The 22,414-nt window shown below is 39.7% G+C and overlaps 2 protein-coding genes across 2 annotated transcripts in view; one reads left to right on the forward strand and one right to left on the reverse strand.

The window, feature by feature from the left end:
• Positions 1 to 8,651, forward strand: part of gabbr2 (gamma-aminobutyric acid (GABA) B receptor, 2) — a 246,828-nt gene extending 238,177 nt beyond the window's left edge. The window contains exons 15-19 of the mRNA XM_046834305.1: positions 780 to 1,004; positions 1,307 to 1,489; positions 1,579 to 1,708; positions 2,763 to 2,880; positions 8,300 to 8,651. Coding sequence (XP_046690261.1) covers positions 780 to 1,004; positions 1,307 to 1,489; positions 1,579 to 1,708; positions 2,763 to 2,880; positions 8,300 to 8,462 — 819 coding nt within the window. The 3' untranslated portion in view covers positions 8,463 to 8,651. The remainder of the gene's footprint in view (positions 1 to 779; positions 1,005 to 1,306; positions 1,490 to 1,578; positions 1,709 to 2,762; positions 2,881 to 8,299) is intronic.
• Positions 8,652 to 15,684: 7,033 nt separating this feature from the next.
• The window catches only part of elp2 (elongator acetyltransferase complex subunit 2), a 40,735-nt gene continuing 34,005 nt past the window's right edge, over positions 15,685 to 22,414 (reverse strand). The window contains 4 exon segments of the mRNA XM_046835593.1: positions 15,685 to 16,031; positions 18,199 to 18,312; positions 19,494 to 19,633; positions 21,614 to 21,735. Of these exon segments, the coding sequence (XP_046691549.1) occupies positions 15,869 to 16,031; positions 18,199 to 18,312; positions 19,494 to 19,633; positions 21,614 to 21,735 (539 nt within the window). The 3' untranslated portion in view covers positions 15,685 to 15,868.

Below are 22,414 nucleotides of genomic sequence, written 5' to 3' on the forward strand. Positions count from 1 at the left end.
ACTAAGGCTCATTGATGCACGTGGGGAGCGAAGGCTGGTCCGGGTGGTCCGATCCAACAGATGAGCTCCTGTAGCTCAAACTGCTGAAGAAGTTAAGTTGTTAATGCTCGACAGGTCAAGATTGTTTTGGCAGCAAAAGGGGGCATATAAGAGCATATTAGGACTGAATGGGCTTGAGAATGAGAAAATACCAGTATGTTGTATACTGGTCCACAGACATGCACAGAATGTAGTTTGGCATAAAACATTCATGCATAGACAACACTATAAACTGAAAACAATGTACATTAAAGCACTTAGTATAGTATTAGGTTCTACGTTGGTGGTACTATTTTACAAATAGCCTGGAAACTCTGTATAATGCATACATAATGCTCTCATTGGGGATTTCCTGAACGTGCATTGATGACAGCTTGTCCTAGATGAATTCTAAACTATATATTTGTTGAAATATATTGTCAAAATAAACCATTTGTGCAAACATAAAAACATGTATCAGGAAGTAATCATTATATTAAGTTTTAAGTGCTTCTTATTAAAGATGCCTTTTCGCAACAAGCACATCACTGTTCAATGGTTTATTTCCTTTTTTTCTAAAGAGTGATGTGTTTTATTAAATTGCTGCTAATAGCTCTGAGCAGTGCTCTTGATTTGATCAACTCTGGCACTTATTCTCCACAGAACCATCAAAGTAACATCTGATACCATTAAAGTAAAAAAAAAAAAAACTATTGAAATTGACTGTGGTGTTCAGATCATTGTGTTTCATTTCGTTGTAGTTGTTTGGTTGTTTCCTGGCCTGGGAGACGAGAAATGTCAGCATCCCGGCTCTGAACGACAGCAAGTATATCGGCATGAGCGTGTACAACGTGGGAATCATGTGCATCATCGGTGCAGCCGTGTCGTTCCTGACGCGAGACCAGCCGAACGTTCAGTTCTGCATCGTAGCCCTGGTCATTATTTTCTGCAGCACCATCACGCTCTGCTTGGTGTTTGTGCCCAAGGTAAGAAGCTCACAAAAATTTTAGCTGTTGCGATATTTTGACTGCAAGTCATTAACAGGAAATCATGATTATTCAAAAGCAGCAATTTTCAAAACAACAGTACCAGAGGCTGCATTGCTATTAGTTTCTAGGACATTAAAATAAACATCTGGACCCGCAAACAATGCTGTAAAATAGTCTACAATGTTTTGGCTCTAAGCTGGATAAGACAGCTGTTTTCACCACCACAGATTTCTAATGGTGGCTTTAATGCACTTTAAGTAGCCTAATAGACAGTAAACCACTAATTTCTGCGTTTCCAGCTTATCACAATGAGGACAAACCCGGACGCAGCCACCCAGAACCGACGGCTAAAGTTCACCCAGAATCAGAAAAAGGAAGACTCCAAGACATCCACATCAGTGACCAGCGTTAACCAGACCAACACGTCCCGCCTGGACGGCCTGCAAGCGGACAACCACCGCCTTAGAATGAGGATCACAGAGGTGGAACTTCGTATATCCTAAAATATATAGACCTTGAAGTTAAAATGTAATTGCTAATGCGGTGTATTATGGCATATTTTTGTGTTTAGTTGGATAAGGAGTTAGAGGAGGTCACAATGCAGCTTCAGGACACACCTGAGAAAACCCCTTATATTAAACAGAACCACTACCAGGACGTCAACAACATCCTGAGCATACGCAACTTCACAGACGGCAAAGGTGAGAGAATGTTTCTCATTCTAATGTATTATGACTGGTACCAGTCATAATCTACAGTCAGAGGTTCAGGGTTCCTAAACAATTTTCATTTTACAATTCAATACTTTTTCAGACTCAAATATTAAGACCATATTTCATATTTGAAATATTAATAATAATCGCACAGATCTGGGGAAGGGACAGAAAAACATCTGTAGCTTCGAAGTTCCCAATGAGCATGTTGGCCTCCATCATCTGTAAATGGAAGAAGTTTAAAAGAGGCCACCAGCCAAACTGAGCAATCGGGGGAGAAGGGCCTTAGTCAGAGAGGTGACCAAGAATTTTAAAGAACCTACCAGAGAAGAAGAGAGGAGAGATTTTCAGACCATAAGAAACAAAATTCTAGAACTCTAGAATTCTAGAACCAGAACTGGAGGAGGTGGAAGCATGGTGGTGGCAGCATCATGCTCTGGGGATGTTTTTCAGCAGAAGGAACTGGGAGACTGGTGCGGGTCGATGGAAAGATGAACACAGCAATGTTTAGAGACATCCTTGATGAAATCCTGCTTCTAAGCTTTGTGAGCCTGGGGCGACGGTTTATCTTCCAACAAGACAACGACCCAAAGCACACAGTCAAGATAACAAAGGAGTGACTACGGGAAACTCTGTGAATGTTTATGAGTGGCCCAACCAGAGCCCAGTCTTGAACCATGGAGCTTAAGAGGTTCTGCAAAGACAATTGGGAGAAACTGCCCAAAAATAGGTTTGCATAGATCAAACTCAAAAAGACTTAAGGTCTAAAGCTTTACCCACTAAACTAGACCTACTAATAATTTATCCATTCACATTCAGCCAATATGTGCAAATAAACAGTTCAGTATACAGTATATTGTTTCTGTTCATTACTATTTATTTTTTTAATGATCAGCTCCACTGCACTTAAGGTTTAACCCCTTATATGTAATCAGATTTTACATTTGTTTTAATTACAAATAATCATGGGGTATTTCAGGACATGAAAACATGATCAACAATATTTTGTGCTGTCCTAATTTTATTTGATTATTTTCCACAGATGGTGAGAAGACAGTTTTGAAGAATCACCTGGAGCAGAAACCACAAGCACTGAGGGGATCCATGGATCCTTCTAGAATAAGCAGAGGCCCACTAGAGGACATCAACTCACCAGAACAGTGAGTGCTTTAAGCGCTTCGTTCAGATAAGAAATGCATTTAAATGCGTTTAAAAGAGGTATAAAACAATCTTATGCTGAGATCAACCCAGAGATAGAAAGACAAAAGGAACTAGAAAATGAGAACAAGAGAAAGAGGTATAGAGAAAAGAGAGAAATGGGTTACATAACCTGTGATTTACAACAAGCGATGGAGGTAGCGAGGCATGAAAATAGACCGAAGAGCAGGAGAGAATACTCAGAGCTATTCCCAATGTTTGTGAATGCCTGATCTTACAGCGGAGGGAGTGCAAACTTTGCTTTTTACTAACATGCTTACACAGACAGACACATTGTGACAGTTCTCAAGGATTGATATATATAATTAGAACTTCTAAACACTCTAAACATTATTTAATTGTCATATTTCTCAGGGGGTTGTCATATCCGGTTATGTTCATTGGACCAAAAATAGGGTTTCCTCTGGGTTCTTCAGTAATTTAAAAAAAACATGAAGGTCAGAATTTCGCTTGCCCTTTATTCTAACTTGCTGTCCGTGATAGATTCGCAGAATAGCACAAGTTAGGCAGTGCAATGATCCAGAGCTAGAGTCACATTGGTTCTCTCCAGAAAAAAAACATTTTTCAAATGTGCAGTGCGATTATAAGAATATGTATTTAAGAAGTTACTGCCAAAGTGTTTGACTATGGAAGATGGAGTCAGTGGTGGACATTCTTTACTGTACTTAAGTAGTTTTTTTGCTGTACTTTATTTCCATTTGGTGAGACTTTAACTTCACTACATTTCAAAGTCAATTATTTAACTTTTTACTCAACCACATTTTGTGAAATCAAAAAACGTAACTGGTCAAACACGCAGCGAGTCACTGATCAGGGTCGAGAGCGCGCGTTCTGTTTTGAAATTGTTTTGCCGCTTGGTGTATCTACTCATCACCAACATAAAGTTCAGCATCAGTTCAACAGCAAGCAGAACAGTTTAAAATGAATAAATGATGAAGAAACTCCAGACTCTAATTTGCCACAACACCAATGGCCTTTTTTGCATGATTTTTTTATGTAGTTGAAAAGAAGGTTTTGGCTTATGATAATTTGAATAGAAATCAATCAGTGTTTGACTCATTAATATCATTCTATTGATAGATTGTTGTGCTGAGAGTCACATTAGAGTCTTTCCACATAAACTGAGTTGATTAAGTAAAGAGTCTTGTGACAAAAATGATAATAGGAACATTATAACCATAATAAATCATAGTAATTTAGATACTTAAGTACATTTGAAGGCAAATACTTTTGTACTTTTACTCAAATTATTGTTTAAAGGAACACTTTTACTTTTACTGGAGTCACATTTTGTGTATCTCTATTCTTTTATTTAAGTACAAAATGGTTTTGGTACTTCGTCCACCACTGGATGGAGTAACAGCCATTATTATAGCTTGGAGCAAAAAAAATAGAACTGTGACATAGTACTTAACATGCTAGTTTGGTATAAAAAGTAGGTAAGGATTCCTCTAAGCAGCGTCAAAACAGAAAAAAGTCCAAAGACAAGACAAAGCATCAGAAAGTTTTCAAGATTAATTCCTATTGAATAATTGCTTAATCCTGCTGAGGTTTATTTTGGGAACACTGAGTGAAGGTGGAAAGAAATCCTGGATGGGATACATCACTCTTAGGAGACATTCAGGCACGTCCTGGCATGATTTTTGTGAGGTGGGAAAAGAAAAAAACTTTAGAGAACCAGAATGAAACTCAACTGACCCGAACAGTCAAACTCCAGACAGAAGGTTGCCAGAGATGAAGAATAAGGGATTATGAAACTACATAAAACTACACTGCTACACACTACAGTCTTATACAACTGAGAGGAGACTATAAAGAGTGAACATCTCCTGAAAAAGCAGAACATGGCAGAATGAGCAAGGCACACACACACTCACACACAGACGCAGACAGACACCCACACACAGTGTTTTCAATAATACATTTTCAGAAGAAAAAAAATCCTCAGAAGAACAATGTAAACTCTGCAGAAGAACAGATAAATTGCAAGTGTCCCACAAGGAGGAAACCCTGGCCTATATGTAATATATAATATATGCTATATATAAAACCTCGAAACTCCCTACAGATTATATAAACACTCATATGCATGCAAATGGAAATGCATCATTATTCATCATTCTCAACTAGGCTCAATTTATTATAACACCATTCCTAAATTTTACAGACATGACAAAAGACGAGGTGTTTCCGTGTTATTTTATGTAACTGGCATTTCGTTTTTGTAATCACCATGACAGCATGTCCTTCTCTGGGGTAAAAGGGTGAGAACTGACACTGCACGAAGGTATGAAATGTACTTTGGGATGTACTTTGTAATCTAGTGGATTTAGTGTGTTGTGCAGTTGTGAGAAGGTTCACTTGTATGTAAATAATTTATAGGCGGTGGTAGACGAAGAAGAGAGTAGTGATAGTAGTGCTTCCTTTAAACTTGAGTAACAGTACAAAAGTATTTACCTTTAAATGTACTTAAGTATCCAAAGTCGTCTTCTTCTTCTTCCTGTTCTTTCGCCTGCTCTTGTTAGGGGTCACCACAGCGGATTATCCATCTCTATATTACTCTGTCCTCTACATCTCCCTCTTTCAAACCAACTACCTGCATGTCTTCCCTTACCACATCCATAAACCTCCTCCTTGGCCTTCATCTTTTCCTTTTTCCTGGCGCCTCCATACTCAGCATTCTCCTAGACGAGGTACCATGTACCCCATGTCCCTCCTCTCCATATGTCCAAACCATCTTAATCAGGCCGCTCTTATTTTGTCCAAAACATCCTATTGTCCTTCTAATAAACTTATTTCTAATTCTGTCCATCCTCGTCACTCCCAATGAAAATCTCAACATCTTCAACTCTGCTACCTCCAGCGCCACCTCATGTCTTTAAGTCAGTGCCACTGTCTCTAAACCATACAACATCGAGGTCTCACCACAGTCCTATAAACTTTCACTCTTGCAGATACCCTTCTATCACAAATCACTCCTGCTATCACTCTTTTCTTTACTTCTCTAACACACTCTCTATTACTTTTCACTTTTGACCCCAGGTACCTAAACTCCTCCACCTTCTCCACCTCTTCTCCCTGCAACCGCACCACTCCACTGCCCTCCCTCTCATTCTGTCTTACTTCTACTGACTATCATTCCCCTTCTCTCCAACACGTACCTCCACCTCTCCAGGCTCTTCTCCACCTGCACCCTACTCTCACCACAAATCACCTGCAACCAGACTGTTGTTCCTACTGCACACTTCACTGCTGTCACACTGTCCTCATCACCTGACAGACTTCCTCATACAATACCACAACTCCTCTCTCGGCACTCTGTAAACACATAAAGCAACTCCTTTTGACCTTCTCAATACTTTTCCATCAACATTCTCAAAGCAAATAATGCGTCTGTGGTGCTCTTCCTCGGCATGAAACCATACTGTTGCTCACAGATGGTCACCTCTTCTCTCAGCCTGGATTCCACTACTCTTTTCCATAATTCCATAATTTTATTCCCCTGTAGTTACTCTTCCTTATTCTTAAAAATTGGTACCAGCACACTCCTTTTTCATTCCTACCTTTAGAGCTCGGTCCCTCTGCCTGGCCAATTGCTACAAATCCTTTTCTCCTTCTTTAGTGCCCAACTTGTCATACAGCTTCTCATATACCTTTTCCTTTGCTTTCGCCACATCTCTCTTCACCTGCTGCCGCAAATCCTTGTACTCCTGCCTACTTTTCTCATCCCTTTGTCAAACCCAATCCTTTTTCTCTAACCTCTTTCTCCTTATGCTTTCCTGCACTTTCTAATTCCATGATCACATCTCTTTGTCTTCCTTTTTATTTCCAGATGTCATGACAAGTACCTTTCTAGCTGTCTCCCTCATCACTTCTGCAGTAGTTGCCCAATCATCCAGCACCTCTTTACCACCACCGAGCCCCTGTCTGACCTCTTCCCTGACCCTCACACTATAGTCTTCCTCCTTCAGTTTCCACCATCTCATTCTTCTTTCATTTTTTACTCTCCTCATCTTCTTCTTCACTTCCGAAACCATCCTACAGACCACCATCTGATGCTGTTCAGCTACACTGTCCCCTGCCAACACCTTATAGTCTCCAATCTCTTTCAGGTTGCACCATCTGTGTGCACCTTCCTCGACTCTTATACATCACCCTATACTCCTCCTTCTTCTTAAAATAAGAATTTACCACTGCCATCTCCATCCTCATCTGATCTTTAAAGTATCAACCCTAACCTCCACTCTCCTACACTTCTCCTTTCCCCGCTGTCTCTGTAGACGTCTTCCTCCTAACCCTAACCCTCTCCTTCACGGTACCCTGTTGGCTAACAATACCTGTGGCGGTCGTTGGTAACCCAGGCCTCGACCGATCCAGTATAAAATTCAGGTTTATGATCAGTATATTTGATTTGTCACGTTTTACGCTGGATGCCCTTCCTAACACAACCTTTCACATTTATCCAGCCATGGACCGGCACTAAGAGTACACTTCCTTGTGCAACCCTCATAGCTGGGCTATTATAATTTTTGTCACAAGACACTTTGCCTAATCAAGTCGGTATATGTGAAAAGACTCAATTGTTACGTTTAGCATATTAGAATGTTATTAATGAGTCAAATACTGATTGATATATATTAAAATGTTTATGAGCCCAGAACCATCTCTTCAACTACTAAAAAAAAAAAAAATCACAAACAAGGCCATGGGTGTTGTGGCGAGTTCGAATACGGAGTTTCTTCCATTATTTATTGCTCTCAAGATGTTCTACTTGCTATTGAACTGATGGTGAACTGTATGTTGGTGATAAGTAGATACAACCAATCAAAACAAGTAAAAAACAGAGAGAACGTGCTTGATCAATGTAGTTCTTATCCACTCATAAAAAAAAAAACCAACTGATTTTGCAAAATGTAGTTGAGTAAAAAATGTGTTTTTTTGAAAATGTAAAGAAGTTAAAATATCCACAAATGGAAATACTTTAGTAAAGTACAGATACACAGAAAAGCTCCTAAATACAATTATGTATTACATTTACTTCATTAATATCCACCACTGCTAATAGGGTTGCTTTTGGTCCAGTATTAAAAAAAAGGACATACAAGTTATGTCAAGGACAAGGTCCTTGGGGAAAAATGAACATCTGTGTGCAATCACCACAGTCCACAGGCTTTGTAGTTGCTTTGTTATGTTTTAATGGAAGCCTGTGTAGCTGAGAAGTGGCTAGGGAATGGAAGTCGACCAAATTGGGGAGAAAATTGTGGAAAAAATGCTAAATACATGATTGCATTTATTTAAATGGGCATTCCTTTGTTGACCGATTTCACCAGCGATGTCCGTGTTGTGTCTCTACGTCCACAGCATACAACGCAGGCTATCGTTGCAGCTGCCAATTCTTCACCATGCCTACTTACCGTCCATAGGAGGAGTGGATGCCAGCTGCAGTCCCAACAGCAGCCCGGCCTCGAGTCCCCGCCACAGACACATGCCCCCCTCTTACCGGGTCATGGTCTCTGGCCTGTGAGTTGTACCACAGCTCGGCGCTCTGAGGAACAGATCTCCGTTTGAAATCCAACAGACTGAGCCACATCAGCAATGAACGGAAGTATGAGTGAGCTGGGGGGGTCCTCCTCGTACATACATACATGACCCTCCTCCCATCTCCGTCTATGTCAGAACAAAACTGATTTCTTTAGGCTGTGAGGGGAATTTCTTTGGGGGGGAAGATTAAGATTAGGGGAGGGGAGGGGAGGGGATGGGAGGGAGGGAGGTCATCCAGTCATCCTTACACATCCACAGTGCCCACCAAGATCTGCATTTCACCTTCTACTCTTTCCCTTGTACAAGCCTCCCTGCTGTCCCAGACTCCTACAGGTGCAACAGCTATGAGCTAGCCTTATCCAGCTCTTATTCCATAAGAGTTCCAAATCTCTCTTGACCCTTTGTCAACTCATTAGACTTCTGTAGCCAACCATCAGATAGAGTCATGTTCAACACTCTCACAAATACCCCAGTACACACCAAAGCTGTCATCATCCCAGGATAAAAATTGGGGTAGGAATTGGGTAAGGCTGGGCACTCCTATAAAAATGGCCTCAGAAGATCTTAGACTGTTGACCAAACATCTTTTCTGGCACTGATGGCGTGGAAATGGGTTTGCCTGTCGCTTTGAACAACTGGCTCAAAGGAATCGTGAGCGATTTGTTGTTTCTCCTAACATTTTAACAAGCAAACTTTAAGGCACACCACTGGCCAGGGCATTGGCCATAAAAAAGAGGGGTCCTCTCTTGATAGATGGTAATAGATTTGGAGCAGGTGGTTATCTGGTCAATAAACTAATCAGTGAGAGTAGTTAAAGGCAGGAATAGTTTGGCAAACATGTTTGACCTTGTGATATCCTTAGACCAGGCAAGTAGCTCTCTGGAAAAACCCCTGTGCAGAAGTGCAGGAGGTAACAAAACGGGAGGTGGTGAGATCTGTAAGAGCCTGAGGTCCAGTCTTCCATTTTATCTGTTTAGGGCCTGTGGTAAAAAAAACAAAGTTGACATATCATTTATGTGTCGGCTTCGGAGTTCGGCACACACGTAGTCATCTACACATATAATGTCTCCGGACATATGGGACCCCAGAAATGTAGATAGCATCGAGTCTTGTTATGAAATGCTCATTAGTCGAGGCAAAGTATAAAGTGGAGAGCAGTTACTTCACTGCACAATAATGGCTGGATCCAATAGGTGAATTTGGTCACGTCAGTAACCTCGTTTGAGAGTTGTTTTTTTTCTCCTGATCACAGCAAGTGAAACATTGTCACACACAAAAAATCGTTGTAGCTTGATGGAGAGTCTGCAGTCTGTCGCCCATCATCCACACAACATCGGACTCGATCGAGGCCTGAGGTGCGGGAGGAATTTCCGCCGCCGTCCTCCGAGCCGCACTGGGAAACTCATGACCTTGGCACTTAGCAACAGTGAACATACCTCAATGTTGCTATTGAAATGTAACTGCGTGCTCTGAACTTTGCACAAACGTCTCACAGATCTCTAGAGCGTCTAGCTGTTGTCCTATATTTTTTGTTTTTGTTTTCATATCAAGAAGACAAAAAACAGGAATTGTATTCGAAATGCAAAATATTGGAATAAGCTAAGTATCATCATTCTCAAGAACAAGTTCCTTTCTGCGGATCTTTCACCGTCGGTGTCTTGGATTTTCTTTGTTTTGTTTTTGTCAAATGCCGTGCCTGTGATCTTGTACTTGGAGCCTGATGGACAATATAGTGCTGATCAGTCACATTCATACGATTTACTATTTGATCAAGTAACACATCCTAAGTTTCATACCGCAAGTTTATTATTGGGCTAGGATCAAACTAAACTGTTTTCCACTGTAACTCGACATCTAAGAGGACCACATGCTAACGGCTGAGGCTGATAGCGAGCTTCAATATTACAACACGTAGTGAGAAAGACCTTTAAGCATAAAGCAAAAACTCCATAATGCCACGGCGTCTCAGCCTCCGACCCTCTCTCTCTCTCTCTCTCTCTCTCTCTCTCTCTCTCTAGGATGCTCTTCTGTCTCTGAGATGGATTTTTTTTTAATAAATGCTTTAGATGAATTTTGAAACGATGAGGAGTTCTACAAAAAAAAAATATATATATATATATATATATATATATATATATATATATATATATATATATATATATATATATATCACAGCACTTGAGCTGGTCACACTGCTATATTGCAATAGATTTGCCATGGATACAAATTATTTTGATTTATTTCATGTCAAAATAAACCATGCACACACTGGAAATGATTAAGTTCAACAAAAAACAGGCAATTTTGCTGAAACAGCAAATGCAACAGTCCGTGGATCCATACGTACGATTTATAGGAAAGCCATATTTCGTGTTGTCATACGTTCTTATTTTCCTCCTGTAGTTCAGTGGAAGTGGTTGGTTCAAGTTTACATGATAGTGTGTTTTTTTTCACCCCAAGGTGAACCTCTGGAGCTCAGGAATATTACTGATAAAAACCAAATCCAAAACCATTTGTGATCCTGTGCTCCAATCACAGATTCCCTTATTGGTTTGAAGGATTGATGATTATTCATCATAGCGAATAGATCGAAGCAAACCCAATTGGCAGTCAAGTGGTCGGGGTCGTGCTCGTGTCCATATACCTGCATCTAAAGGTTGAAGCTTGAGGCCCTAAACCCTAAGCCCTAAGCCTAGTTCAATTCCTTATTGATACAGGAAGTTCCTGAGAAATGATGGAGATGTCATCGTAACTTGAAAATATGGTAAGTCGAGACATGGCCTAGCCTACGCAGGAGTCCTAAAGAATGGTGACCAGTATGGGGTAGTATACTGTAATTTGTTAATAATTTAGCAATAATTTGTTAATAATTATTAATAAATAATGTACTGTAATTTGTTAAATTATTAACCAGTTACAGAATACTACCCCATAATGATCATCATTCTTTAAGACTCCTGGGTAGGTTAGGCCATGTCTCGACTTGATATATATTATAAGTTACGATGGGAAAATTGTAACGCATCTTCATAGTAAAACGGGGACTACCTGTACATAATTTAGCAAAACAGAGCCATTTACACTACCATAATGCATAAAATATACAGTATATATATGCATGTGGCAGCAGGCACGTGGAAAAGCGCCGGTTTTCTGTGTCAGTGTAGGCGACGCTGATAAAAAGGGGAGAAACAAGAGCTGAAATTGAGCTTCGAAAAACCGAAAAAATATACGCTGCCATGTTTAAGAATGCGCATCACCTGTCCAGAAAACTCTCTGTTACAATATTTCAGTTTATTTACTTTTAAAACAGTTAATTATATGAATCCGGAGGAATGGTAATAATAGTAAAATTTGCATCGGTGACAAAAAAAATGCATACAAAAATCAGAACGCTGATTATCCATATTTATACTTTTACCAAAAGGTTGAGATGACTTTCGAATACATCGGATTCGATGCCCGTCCCCCACAAAAAAATAACAAAAAAAATAGTTTTTCCTGGTAGTTCTGCGTGCGTGTGGTATCCTATGCATATATGTATGCATATATATATATATATATATATATATATATATATATATATATATATATAGTAGAATTTATTTTCCAAATTCTAACGAATGCACATTTATGAAAACGTGGCAATAATTAGCTCCAGGCTGTCTCAACAGATTTAATTCAGTCATATCACGCTAAAAAGGGTGTCGAAAAGCAGGCGAGAACGAGAGTCGTAAAGAAAGAAAACCTCCGCACAGAAATATAGACGGTTTCCTCTGAAACCAATATGGAAACGGGGGTACTGGAGGAAACAAAAAAGCTCTGTGCTGACCATGAACGATTTCCTACCACAAACTGGGATCTCTCTGTCGGTGTCCTGCATAGTAACGATGAGAACTGTGAAACGAAAATACACACTCCTGTTGATTCTCTGGCGTAATTCGGGGACAAAAACCAATCGTTTCTTGCATTTTTAATCCGAAAGCGTTGGGTAATATTAACGAAAATCGTCGAGCGTGTGTGTGCGCATGTGTATGTATTGATCCAACACACAGTTTACTCGATACACAGATACAAAAACAACAAAAACAAGCAAAAAAAAAAGGCAAAAGAAGAAGAAGCAGCACTGAAGTGATTTTTTTTTTGTGGAGGTTCTTCTTGTTACAGGCAATAAACTCTGAAACCAAGTCAGTCTTGGCTGGAACTCACTTTGTCCCATTACTCGCAAAGCGTTTTACACAAGATGACAGTTACTGGGGCAAAAAAACACTTATAAGCCGGGACTATCAAAGGCTTTCTGGGAGGTAAATCTCTTGTGTATGTGTGTGTGTGTGTGTGTGTATGGGTGGGTGTGTGTTGACCATGACAATGTGTACAATAAGAGCACCTCCTCCTCCTCAATACACCCTGAAAAAGCACGAAGGACTATTTCTAATGTATATATTGTATACAACACATTTTTGCTGTAGAGGTATTAATCTATGATAGTGAGGGGACATTACAAATGAATTAAAAAAAAGAATAATAATAATAATAATTTACAGAATGTCAACAGTGAGTGTGTGTCTGTTTGCCACTCTGTGAAAACGTGCCGTCTCCAAGTTTACATATCGCTATAAGAAACTATTTATTCTGTACTGAAAGACTTCTCTCTCTATTTTTTATTTATCTTTTTGGTTGCTTTTAGTTTCCAGAACATCGGTTCAATGCCCATCCTGAACAAACTGAGTCACAGCTGTGAACATTTGGTTTTCTTTTCTTTCTTCTTTTTTTTTTTTTATATCAAGTCAATTTTGCCAGTGTACACTTCTGTGCTCCACAACTGTCCCGAGCAGTGTGTTTGTACCAGCACATACACACACTACAGAGCTCTTGAAGAATTCAAAGTGGATGTGCTCATTTCATATTCTTGTACCCTTAAACTGCATGGAAATCATAACATTTTTAATAAATTATTGCAAAAAATGTTTTTTTTTTAATTAATAAAATAATCTGAAAACAATGCAAAACTGTTCCTTGCTTTGAAATCAATGTATTATTATATTATATTAAATTCATCATCAATTATTTTTTAATTAAATAATATTTATAATATAGGGTATACAGTGGGGCAAAAAAGTATTTAGTCAGCCACAAATTGTGCAAGTTCTCCCACTTAAAAAGATGAGAGAGGCCTGTAATTTTCATCATAGGTACACTTCAACTGTGGGAGACAAAATGAGAAAAAAAAATCCAGAAAATCACATTGTCTTGTTTTTAAATAATTTATTTGCAAATTATGGTGGAAAATAAGTATTTGGTCAATAACAAAAGTTCATCTCAATACTTTGTTATATACCCTTTGTTGGCAATGACAGAGATCAAATGTTTCCTGTAAGTCTCCACAAGGTTTTTACACACTGTTGCTGGTAGTGTGGTCCATTCTTCCATGCAGATCTCCTCTAGAGCAGTGATGTTTGGGCAACACGGATTTTCAACTCCCTCCAAAGATTTTCAATGGAGTTGAGATCTGGAGACTGGCCTCTCCAGGACCTTGAAATGCTTCTTATGAAGCCACTCCTTCGTTGCCCGGGCGGTGTGTTTGGGATCATTGTCATGCTGAAAGACCCAGCCACGTTTCATCTTCAATGCCCTTGCTGATTGAAGGAGGTTTTCACTCAAAATCTCACGATACATGGCCCCATTCATTCTTTCTTTACACGGATCAGTCGTCCTGGTCCCTTTGCAGAAAAACAGCCCCAAAGCATGATGTTTCCACCCCCATGCTTCGCAGTAGGTATGGCATTCTTTCTCCTCCAAACAAGACAAATTGAGTTTTTACCAAAAGTTCTATTTTGGTTTCATCTGGGCAAACATGACTCTTCTAGATTTTCCAAATGCTCTCTAGCAAACTTCAGACTTCATTTTCTAATAATTGCTCCCACAGTTGTTTTCTTCACACCAAGCTGCTTACCTATTGCACATTCAGTCTTCCCAGCCTGGTGCAGGCCTACAATTTTGTTTCTGGTGACAGCTCTTTGGTTTTGGCCATAGTGGAGTTTGGAGTCTGACTGTTTGAGGTTGTGGACAGGTGTCTTTTATACTGATAAGTTTAAACAGGTGCCAAACAGGTGGAGGACAGAGGAGCCTCTTAAAGAAGTTACAGGTTTGTGAGAGCCAGAAATCTTGCTTTTTTGTAGGTGACCAAATACTTATTTTTCCCTTATTTTCTCATCTTTTTAAGTGGGAGAACTTGCACAATTAGTAGCTGACTATACTTTTTTTTTTTTTTAGTATAATAAATTATTGATTGTTTTAATTTAATAATAATTATAACTTCATAATTCTACTATAGAATATTCTCTAATTACTAATATAATTATCAAAATGTTATACATAGATCTGTCCACATCTGTCCATGTGTTCAATAAAAACCAAATAACAATAGTAAGATATATATATATATCTTACTATTGTTATTTGGTTTTTATTGAACACATGGACAGACACAAACAGTGTGAAATGAGGAGGTGGATCAGTACAGTCTTTCTCTACACGGTAGGATGTAAATAATTGACGGAGCGAGCACCCCTTGGCTAACAGGATGGCCGGAGACAGAGCTTTCTTGTCAGAGATGCTCCGTCTGCTCAATCACGGCGTCAAATATTGAGCATCGAAGCACTAGGCTGTGGAGTCGGAGGCCCCAAGCTGTTCATGGTACACACCTCAGCACTCGAACTACGCCGGAGACCTGACTTGTTCTCGATAACAAGAACAAACACACAGGTTTTTACCCTCATAAACAAGAACCTTCAAACCTGCCAAACCTCAGACTTCCCTGTCTGAAGGAAGACTGAAAAAAGTTTATTTTTGTCTGTAAGTGTATAAATAAAAACAAGGTTTGGAAGAGGTTCAGTCACACACCGAGTTCCCACTTGATAAGGCATAACTATTTATCTGCCGTTTAAACAAGAAACACTATATTTAAAAAAAAAGGTTTGTGGACACCTGACTATTTTTTTTGAGTATCCCATTCCGCATTTAGTGTCTATTTACTGTTATAATAACCTCCACTCTTCTGGGAAGATCTTCCTATACTTCCTATATAAATGTATAGAATGTTCCTTCTGGAACTCCAAGTGGTTCAGGGTTAAGGGTGGAAAAAAAAATCAGATGAGCAGGAAAGCAGCAGTCAGGACATTACACACTTGGTATTTTTGTTAGAAAAAAAAACCTTTATTACAACACAAACATCAGAGGAGTTTTTCAGATAAATAGCACAACGTTCCTTCCGGGTTTAGAAATGTACAAATCGTACAAATATCCTATCTTCTTCCGTATTTCAGTCCACACCGGATCTAATGTATGTAGATGTTGAAGGTTCAGGGTGGACCACTAGTTGAGAGACTGCTACAGAGCCAGCGTGTTGATGTTGAAGATTTTGACGGTGTGGTCAGCTCCGGCACTGGCTAACTGTACAGAGGTGCTTTGGTGGTTCCAGCCTTCGGTCTCTTCCTGCTGACAGACTCGCGGCCTCCAGCGCAGTCTCTTCACCACCAGCGTGTGACTTTGGCTGCAGACACGAAAGCAGTCAAGGAAAACTGCAGCTGAGCAGAAAACACACACACACACAAAAAAAGCATACATCAATTGAATCAACTTTTCCCCCCCTTTTACTGAGGTCCCTGATTGTCCTCTGCCTCCTCTATTCTGTTTACATAAACGTGAAAAAAAGGACATATGTGGCTCTGGAGAAATCCACTTGAATATTCCATTGTACATGTAGAAATGTCACTCAACCAAGAAAAACTCATTACCCTCAGGTGCAGTGTGTTATCAGCAAACTAGAGTGGAGTGAAAGAGCTGTGACCAGTGTTCAAGAGGCAATTCACAGCCGGGGGGACAAGTGAGGAAACACAGAGAGCTGTAGAACACACAGTAGAGCTCCAGAACGCTTTCTCAAGCTGTTATTTCCTTTACTGGGTCGGAATCAAAGTGAAAATTGATTTGCTCTGATCCAAACATGACAAGAAAACCTTTCTAACCTAAATAAAAACAAACATACTCAGAAGACAAGCAACAGTAAGGCAACATTGAGGCTAAAGTCAGGTAAGAGCACCTCTTTATAATGTTCAGATTCTCCTTTTAGTTGAATATCCAAAGAGAGCAACTGTCTTAGCCAGACATGATTAAGACTCAAGAATGAACAGGGCAAAGCTCACCCAGGTAAAGTTGGATTGAAGTGAAAATAAGTCACAACTAAACTCAAACCAAACCAACAACTAAACCAAATCACAACCAAACACAAACCACAACTAAACCAAAACTCAACCAAACCCCAACCGAACACAAACCACAACTAAACCAAATCACAAGCAAACCCCAAACAAACACAAACCAAACCCCAACCAGACCCAAACCAAACCCCAACTAAAACTAAACAAAACCCAAACCAAAACCCAACTAAACCCCAACTAAACCCCAACTAAAACTAAACCAAAACCAAACCCCAACCAGACCCAACTAAATCTAAACCAAACCCCAACCAGACCCAACTAAAACTAAACCAAACCCCAACTAAAACCAAACCCCAACCAGACCCAACTAAAACTAAACCAAACCCCAACTAAAACTAAACCAAACCCCAACCAGACCCAACTAAAACAAACCCCAAATAAAACTAAACCAAACCCCAACCAGACCCAACTAAAACTAAACCAAACCCCAACTAAAACTAAACCAAACCCCAACCATACCCAACTAAAACTAAACCAAACCCCAAATAAAACTAAATTAAACCCAAACCAAACCCCAACCAGACCCAAAAGTGAACCACAACTAAAACTAAACCAACGAAAAACCACTGAAACTTAACAAAACCCCAACCAGACCCAACTAAAAGTAAACCAAATCTCATCTAAAACTAAACCCAACCCAAATCAAACCCTAACCAGACCTAAACCAAAGCCCAACTAAAACTAAACCAAACCTCAACTAAAACTAAACCAAACCTCAACCAAAACCCAACCCAAATGACAATAAAACCCAAACCAAACCACAAACCAAAATCTCAACATATTTAAATAAATGGAGAAAGAATTATTGCAAGGGTGATCAAAAATACCAGAACAGAACCAGTATTAAATATTGACTACTAAACAACAAACTTTTTAAAGATATTTTTAAGTTTTTCATCCAGACATCTAGCCATGTCTTCTGGCTCTAATTGTATTTCAAATGTCAGTTTATTAGACTGCAAATCGATAAATCACAATAAAGCATATATTGTACAGTTCATTCTTGCAGTCAACATGTAGAGCTTGAAATCTTCTCCTAAAAAAAGCTCCTGGACCAGATGTTTTAATCTACGAGTCCATTTTTCCACCCTGAATCTACAATTGCCCTCTACCTCCATCAATGAAAGAAAGATCATAGTAACATTCTCAAATGGTTTAAGTGAAAGAGAAAGGGGGTTGTGGTGGTGGTTGGGGGGGTTCGGCGATACAGACCCCAATGAGAGAATACAACATTTTCCCCCTGAAGTGAAACAGACTTTTCTGTGACCAGTTCTAAAACGAGACTAAAACCTTTAGCTGGTGTATTTGACTTCATGAGAACAAGGTTATTAGTTCACTCAGCACCAGGCTTGTTATTGGATCAGAGAAAAAACAGACCTCTGAAATCAAAGAGGTAGCGTAAAAAAGTGCTTGCCACAGCGTGGCCTCGGAAAGAAAGGATACGAGACATCGCTTTCGGCACACCTGCTCCAGTCTGATCCTGAAGTCAGATCGTCCGCTGGCCTCCATTTATACAGAAGCAGCTGCCCGCCCTCCAGACCCACTGCTACCAGGTAGCTAGACACAGAGGAATGAAAGAATGAGCAGAGACCATGTTAAGTTAAAAAAACGAAAAAGAATATACAGTCATTTTGTTTCAAATCTTTGCGTTTCGAGTGTACTAGCAGTGTCACATTAATGTAATTGCATTTTGCCACATTTGTGTTTAATCAAGAATCGTTATCATTTTAGGCCTGCAGTGAAAATCTAGAGTGGACCAAATGAAGTGGAAGATATTGAGTGAACGATCTCGAGTGGAAGATCTAGACTGGAAGAGCTAGAGCGGAAGATCTGGGGTGGAAGATCTAGACTGGAAAAGCTAGAGTGGAAGATCTGGGGTGGAAGATCTAACCTGGAAGAGCTAGAGTGAAAGATCTGAGGTGGAAGAGCTAGAGAGGAAGAGCTAGAGTGGAAGATCTGGGTGGAAGATCTCGTGTGGAAGTGAAAAATCTAAAGTGGAGAAAATCTACGTTGGACGATCTTGAGTGAAAAAACTAGAGTGGAAAATCTAGAGAGGCCAGCTACAGAGCTCAGACATCAAACCTTACTGAACCCCTTTGGGATCATTTGGAATGCTGACTCCAGAGTCATGGTGCAACTTGTGCATATGCATAAGCAACAGTTACAAATTGTTGGAATAGGTTGGAGACCACTCTGAGCAGCTGAGGATGGTTCCACATGAACAGCCTAAAGTTCCATAAAGTTCCTGAGCAACTTAAGCATGGATCTGGACTGGAATTATCCTCATTTTTCCTTTGCCCCAGTCGCCACTAGCTCGCTCATTAGAGGTAAACTTAGAAGGAGCAAACTTATAGTCACTAAACTTATACATTCCAACTTTATAACCTCTTTATCTCTGTAAAGCTGCTTTGGGACAATGTTAATTGTTAAATGTGCTCTGGAAATAAATCTGAATTGTATTGAATTTAATTATACAAATAAATAAGCAACTTATGCCTCCAAAGAACAGATAAAACAGTCCTACTGCATATGGCTAAATATAGTGGGGTGTTTCAATCTGCATTGCTTAGAAACAGCCCTGCGGTGTTTGTCGCACAGTGGGGTAGAACATCTGCTTTGGTGTTACTTGTGAGAGTAAAAGTGCAACACAGCTGAACTGATGCAATTGTAACAGACAGCATCTTTATGATAAATGATGTGTGATGATGCGCTAACGGAAGAGAACGATTTTGATTTACCTTTGGTCTGAGAGAAGGGAAGGGCAGATAGCTACAGCGGTGGCTGAATCGCCCACATCCAGGACAGAAGAACAGGGAGTAACTGCACTGTTGTTCATGCCAACTGGTTCATCAGAGCCACGATGACCCCACATTATCACCTACCACCAGGAGCAAGCGTGAAGATTAATGACACAATACAATGGAAACACACAGGATATGGTTTGCCATATGGGAAGTACATCCTGTGTGATTTCTATGTTTTTACATATCAGCATGTAATCATTTGGTCCTTAGCAGGTCTTGGAATTAGATTTTAAATAGAACACAACCACCTTCAGTGGCAATAACATGATCGAATCGTGTTCTGTATCAGTATCTTAGTTCTTTGTGGAGAAATTTTGGCCTTCCAAAGCATTTCGGTCGGGTTGAAGTCTGGATTTTGAGTGGGTCATTGTCCTGTTTAATGACCCAGTTTTGGCCAAGCTTTAGCTGACTCTGGAATACTTTGGTATACAGAGACTCCTCTCTTCAGGCACTCAATGACTATAAAGTGGCCCAGGTCCTGTCATGGCAAAACTTAACAAATCATTCCCCCTCCTCGCCACTCTGGTCTAATTCTTTCTAAAGGACGTCGTTCCAAAAGTCTTTTGGTTTGTTCAGATGCCACATTCTTCGGAGAGAGAAAAAACTTTCTCCTGGCAATCCTTCCAAACAAATCATACATGTTCAGTCTATTTCTAAACATATTGTCGTAAACTTCTAAACTTACCATGCTAACTGGAGCCTGTAGAATCATGTAACTCGTTCGTTTTTTTGTTTTTTCCATTGCAGGGTCTGACCTAGGCTTGAATTTGCTGGGACGTCCATTTCTGGAAAGATTGGCAACTGTCTTAATTGTGAATAATCTTCCTCACTGTAGAATGATGAGCTGTGTTTGAAAATGGCCTTATAACCCTTCCCAGATTGAGGAGCAGGAAGATTTGCTTCTCAAAGTTCTCCAGACCTGCAAACTGCTAAAACCTTTATAGAGCTGGTCAAACATTTACATTTGCGGCATTTAGCAGACGCCCTTATCCAGAGCGACGTACAAAAGTGCTTTGAGTCTCTAGCAATGAATAAATCTACACTGGAACACTGGATTACAAACTTAATATAAATATAACTCTTGAATTCTACAAAGCAAACTTGGAAAGTGCTAATTTAAGTGTTTCAGGAAGAGGAAGGTCTTTAACCGTCGTTTGAAGATAGTCAGGGACTCCGCTGTACGGACATCTAGGGGAAGTTCATTCCACCACCTCGGTGCCAGAACAGAGAAGAGCCTTGAAGTATAGTAAACATGCTAATAATCAAATAATCAAAAGCAATTAAAGTTTTTTAAATCCAATGGAAGCAGTTCTTAAGTTTTTCGCACATGGTTTCTCTATTTCGCCAACATTTATGTCACAATAATGACAAGGTGTCATGCGTTGTCGTTTATCTGGGGTTGTATTTACCTAAAGACCTACTAAGAACCAGAATTTTTATTATATCTGTATTATTATTATATACAAAACATGTGATGCTCAGATTTCCAATAAATGCAATCATGCCAATATTTAAATTTAAATCTACATAAATAGTAAAAATAACAAAAGTATATCAAATATCACAAAAAGACACAAAATACAAGCAAACAAATTAACAATGATTATTTTCTGACAAAAGAAGAAATAACCATCCAATGCATTCATGTGAATAAAAATCTGACCAGAAAAAAAAAAAGTTATAATTTTGATAGACTCTGTGAGCTCATTATAAATATTATTATATCCACATATGCAATACTTCTAGGAAATGGACCAAAAACCTATTTCTTAAGAGATGGTGGGGATGCTGAATCATCAATAATCTACAATTTGTTAGAGCATATACTTGCATCTCAGGTGCATCTTGATATCAGTATTGCAAATGCCAAATGTTGTTAATGCTGTTGTTCACTTAACAAATGTTTTACGAGGGGCGTTCGAGTCAATCTGGGACTTTTGAGTTTCTAAAATAAAAGAAGACCCAGTGTTTATTTAACGCCTTTGACTCGAACGCCCCTCGTACATTGAGCAGCTGCATTTCTTTGTAAAACCGTAGCTCAAATTGTAGCTCACCTTCTTATCCCGACTAGCTGTCACGAAGTACTTATTGTCCGGGCTCCAGTCACAAGACCAAATGATGCGCGTGTGCACTGCCGAGTCCTTACTGGTGTGTGTGTAAAGCGAGAATCTGGGCTCTGAAACCAGAAAGCGCATCATCATTTCTCCTCAGTCACTTCTTTAGAGATGTTTGTTGTGTGCCATTGATCATTCCTGTGAGGATGTTTGTGCTTTGCTTTAATGTCAGTGTGTGCTAAACCCCATTCCAGCTCAGGCCGTAACGCTAACTCATTAGCGTGAAATACAAAGCGAGACGAACGCAGGGATCGGGGTTACTTTTCTTGTCTGCTGACACCCAGCCTCTGTCTTGTCGCCACTGACGTAGGTTGTCCCCCCTCCATCCTTGGCATGAAAGCTGTGAGTAATACCAGCCTCAACCAGAACAGACTGCAAGATCCCCCTGTCTTAAGCTTCAACCCAGCACCCGGGCAAATAGGCAAGGGGAAACGGACGCTCGCCTGCTTAACTACTGTCAGTGGCGATTTATCCAGAGATGCTTAAAGGCGAAAAAGGAGGAAAGCTGTGATGCTGTGGAACAGCGTTTACGAAGGATTTAAATATGAATCCTGGCCTGAATATAAAAAAATACATTATATTTTTAGTCGCATATCATCACATGGCTGGATTTGGAGAAAAAAGTGGCGCGTTTGCTACTTTGCTAATTAAATGAAGAAAAAAAACAAGTACATTATACAGGCAAAAGTATTCGGACACTCGACTGTCTTTGGATGTGGGGGCAGAGACCCGAATCTTTTC

Source organism: Silurus meridionalis, chromosome 22 (assembly GCF_014805685.1).
Source record: "Silurus meridionalis isolate SWU-2019-XX chromosome 22, ASM1480568v1, whole genome shotgun sequence".
Lineage (NCBI taxonomy): Eukaryota > Metazoa > Chordata > Actinopteri > Siluriformes > Siluridae > Silurus > Silurus meridionalis.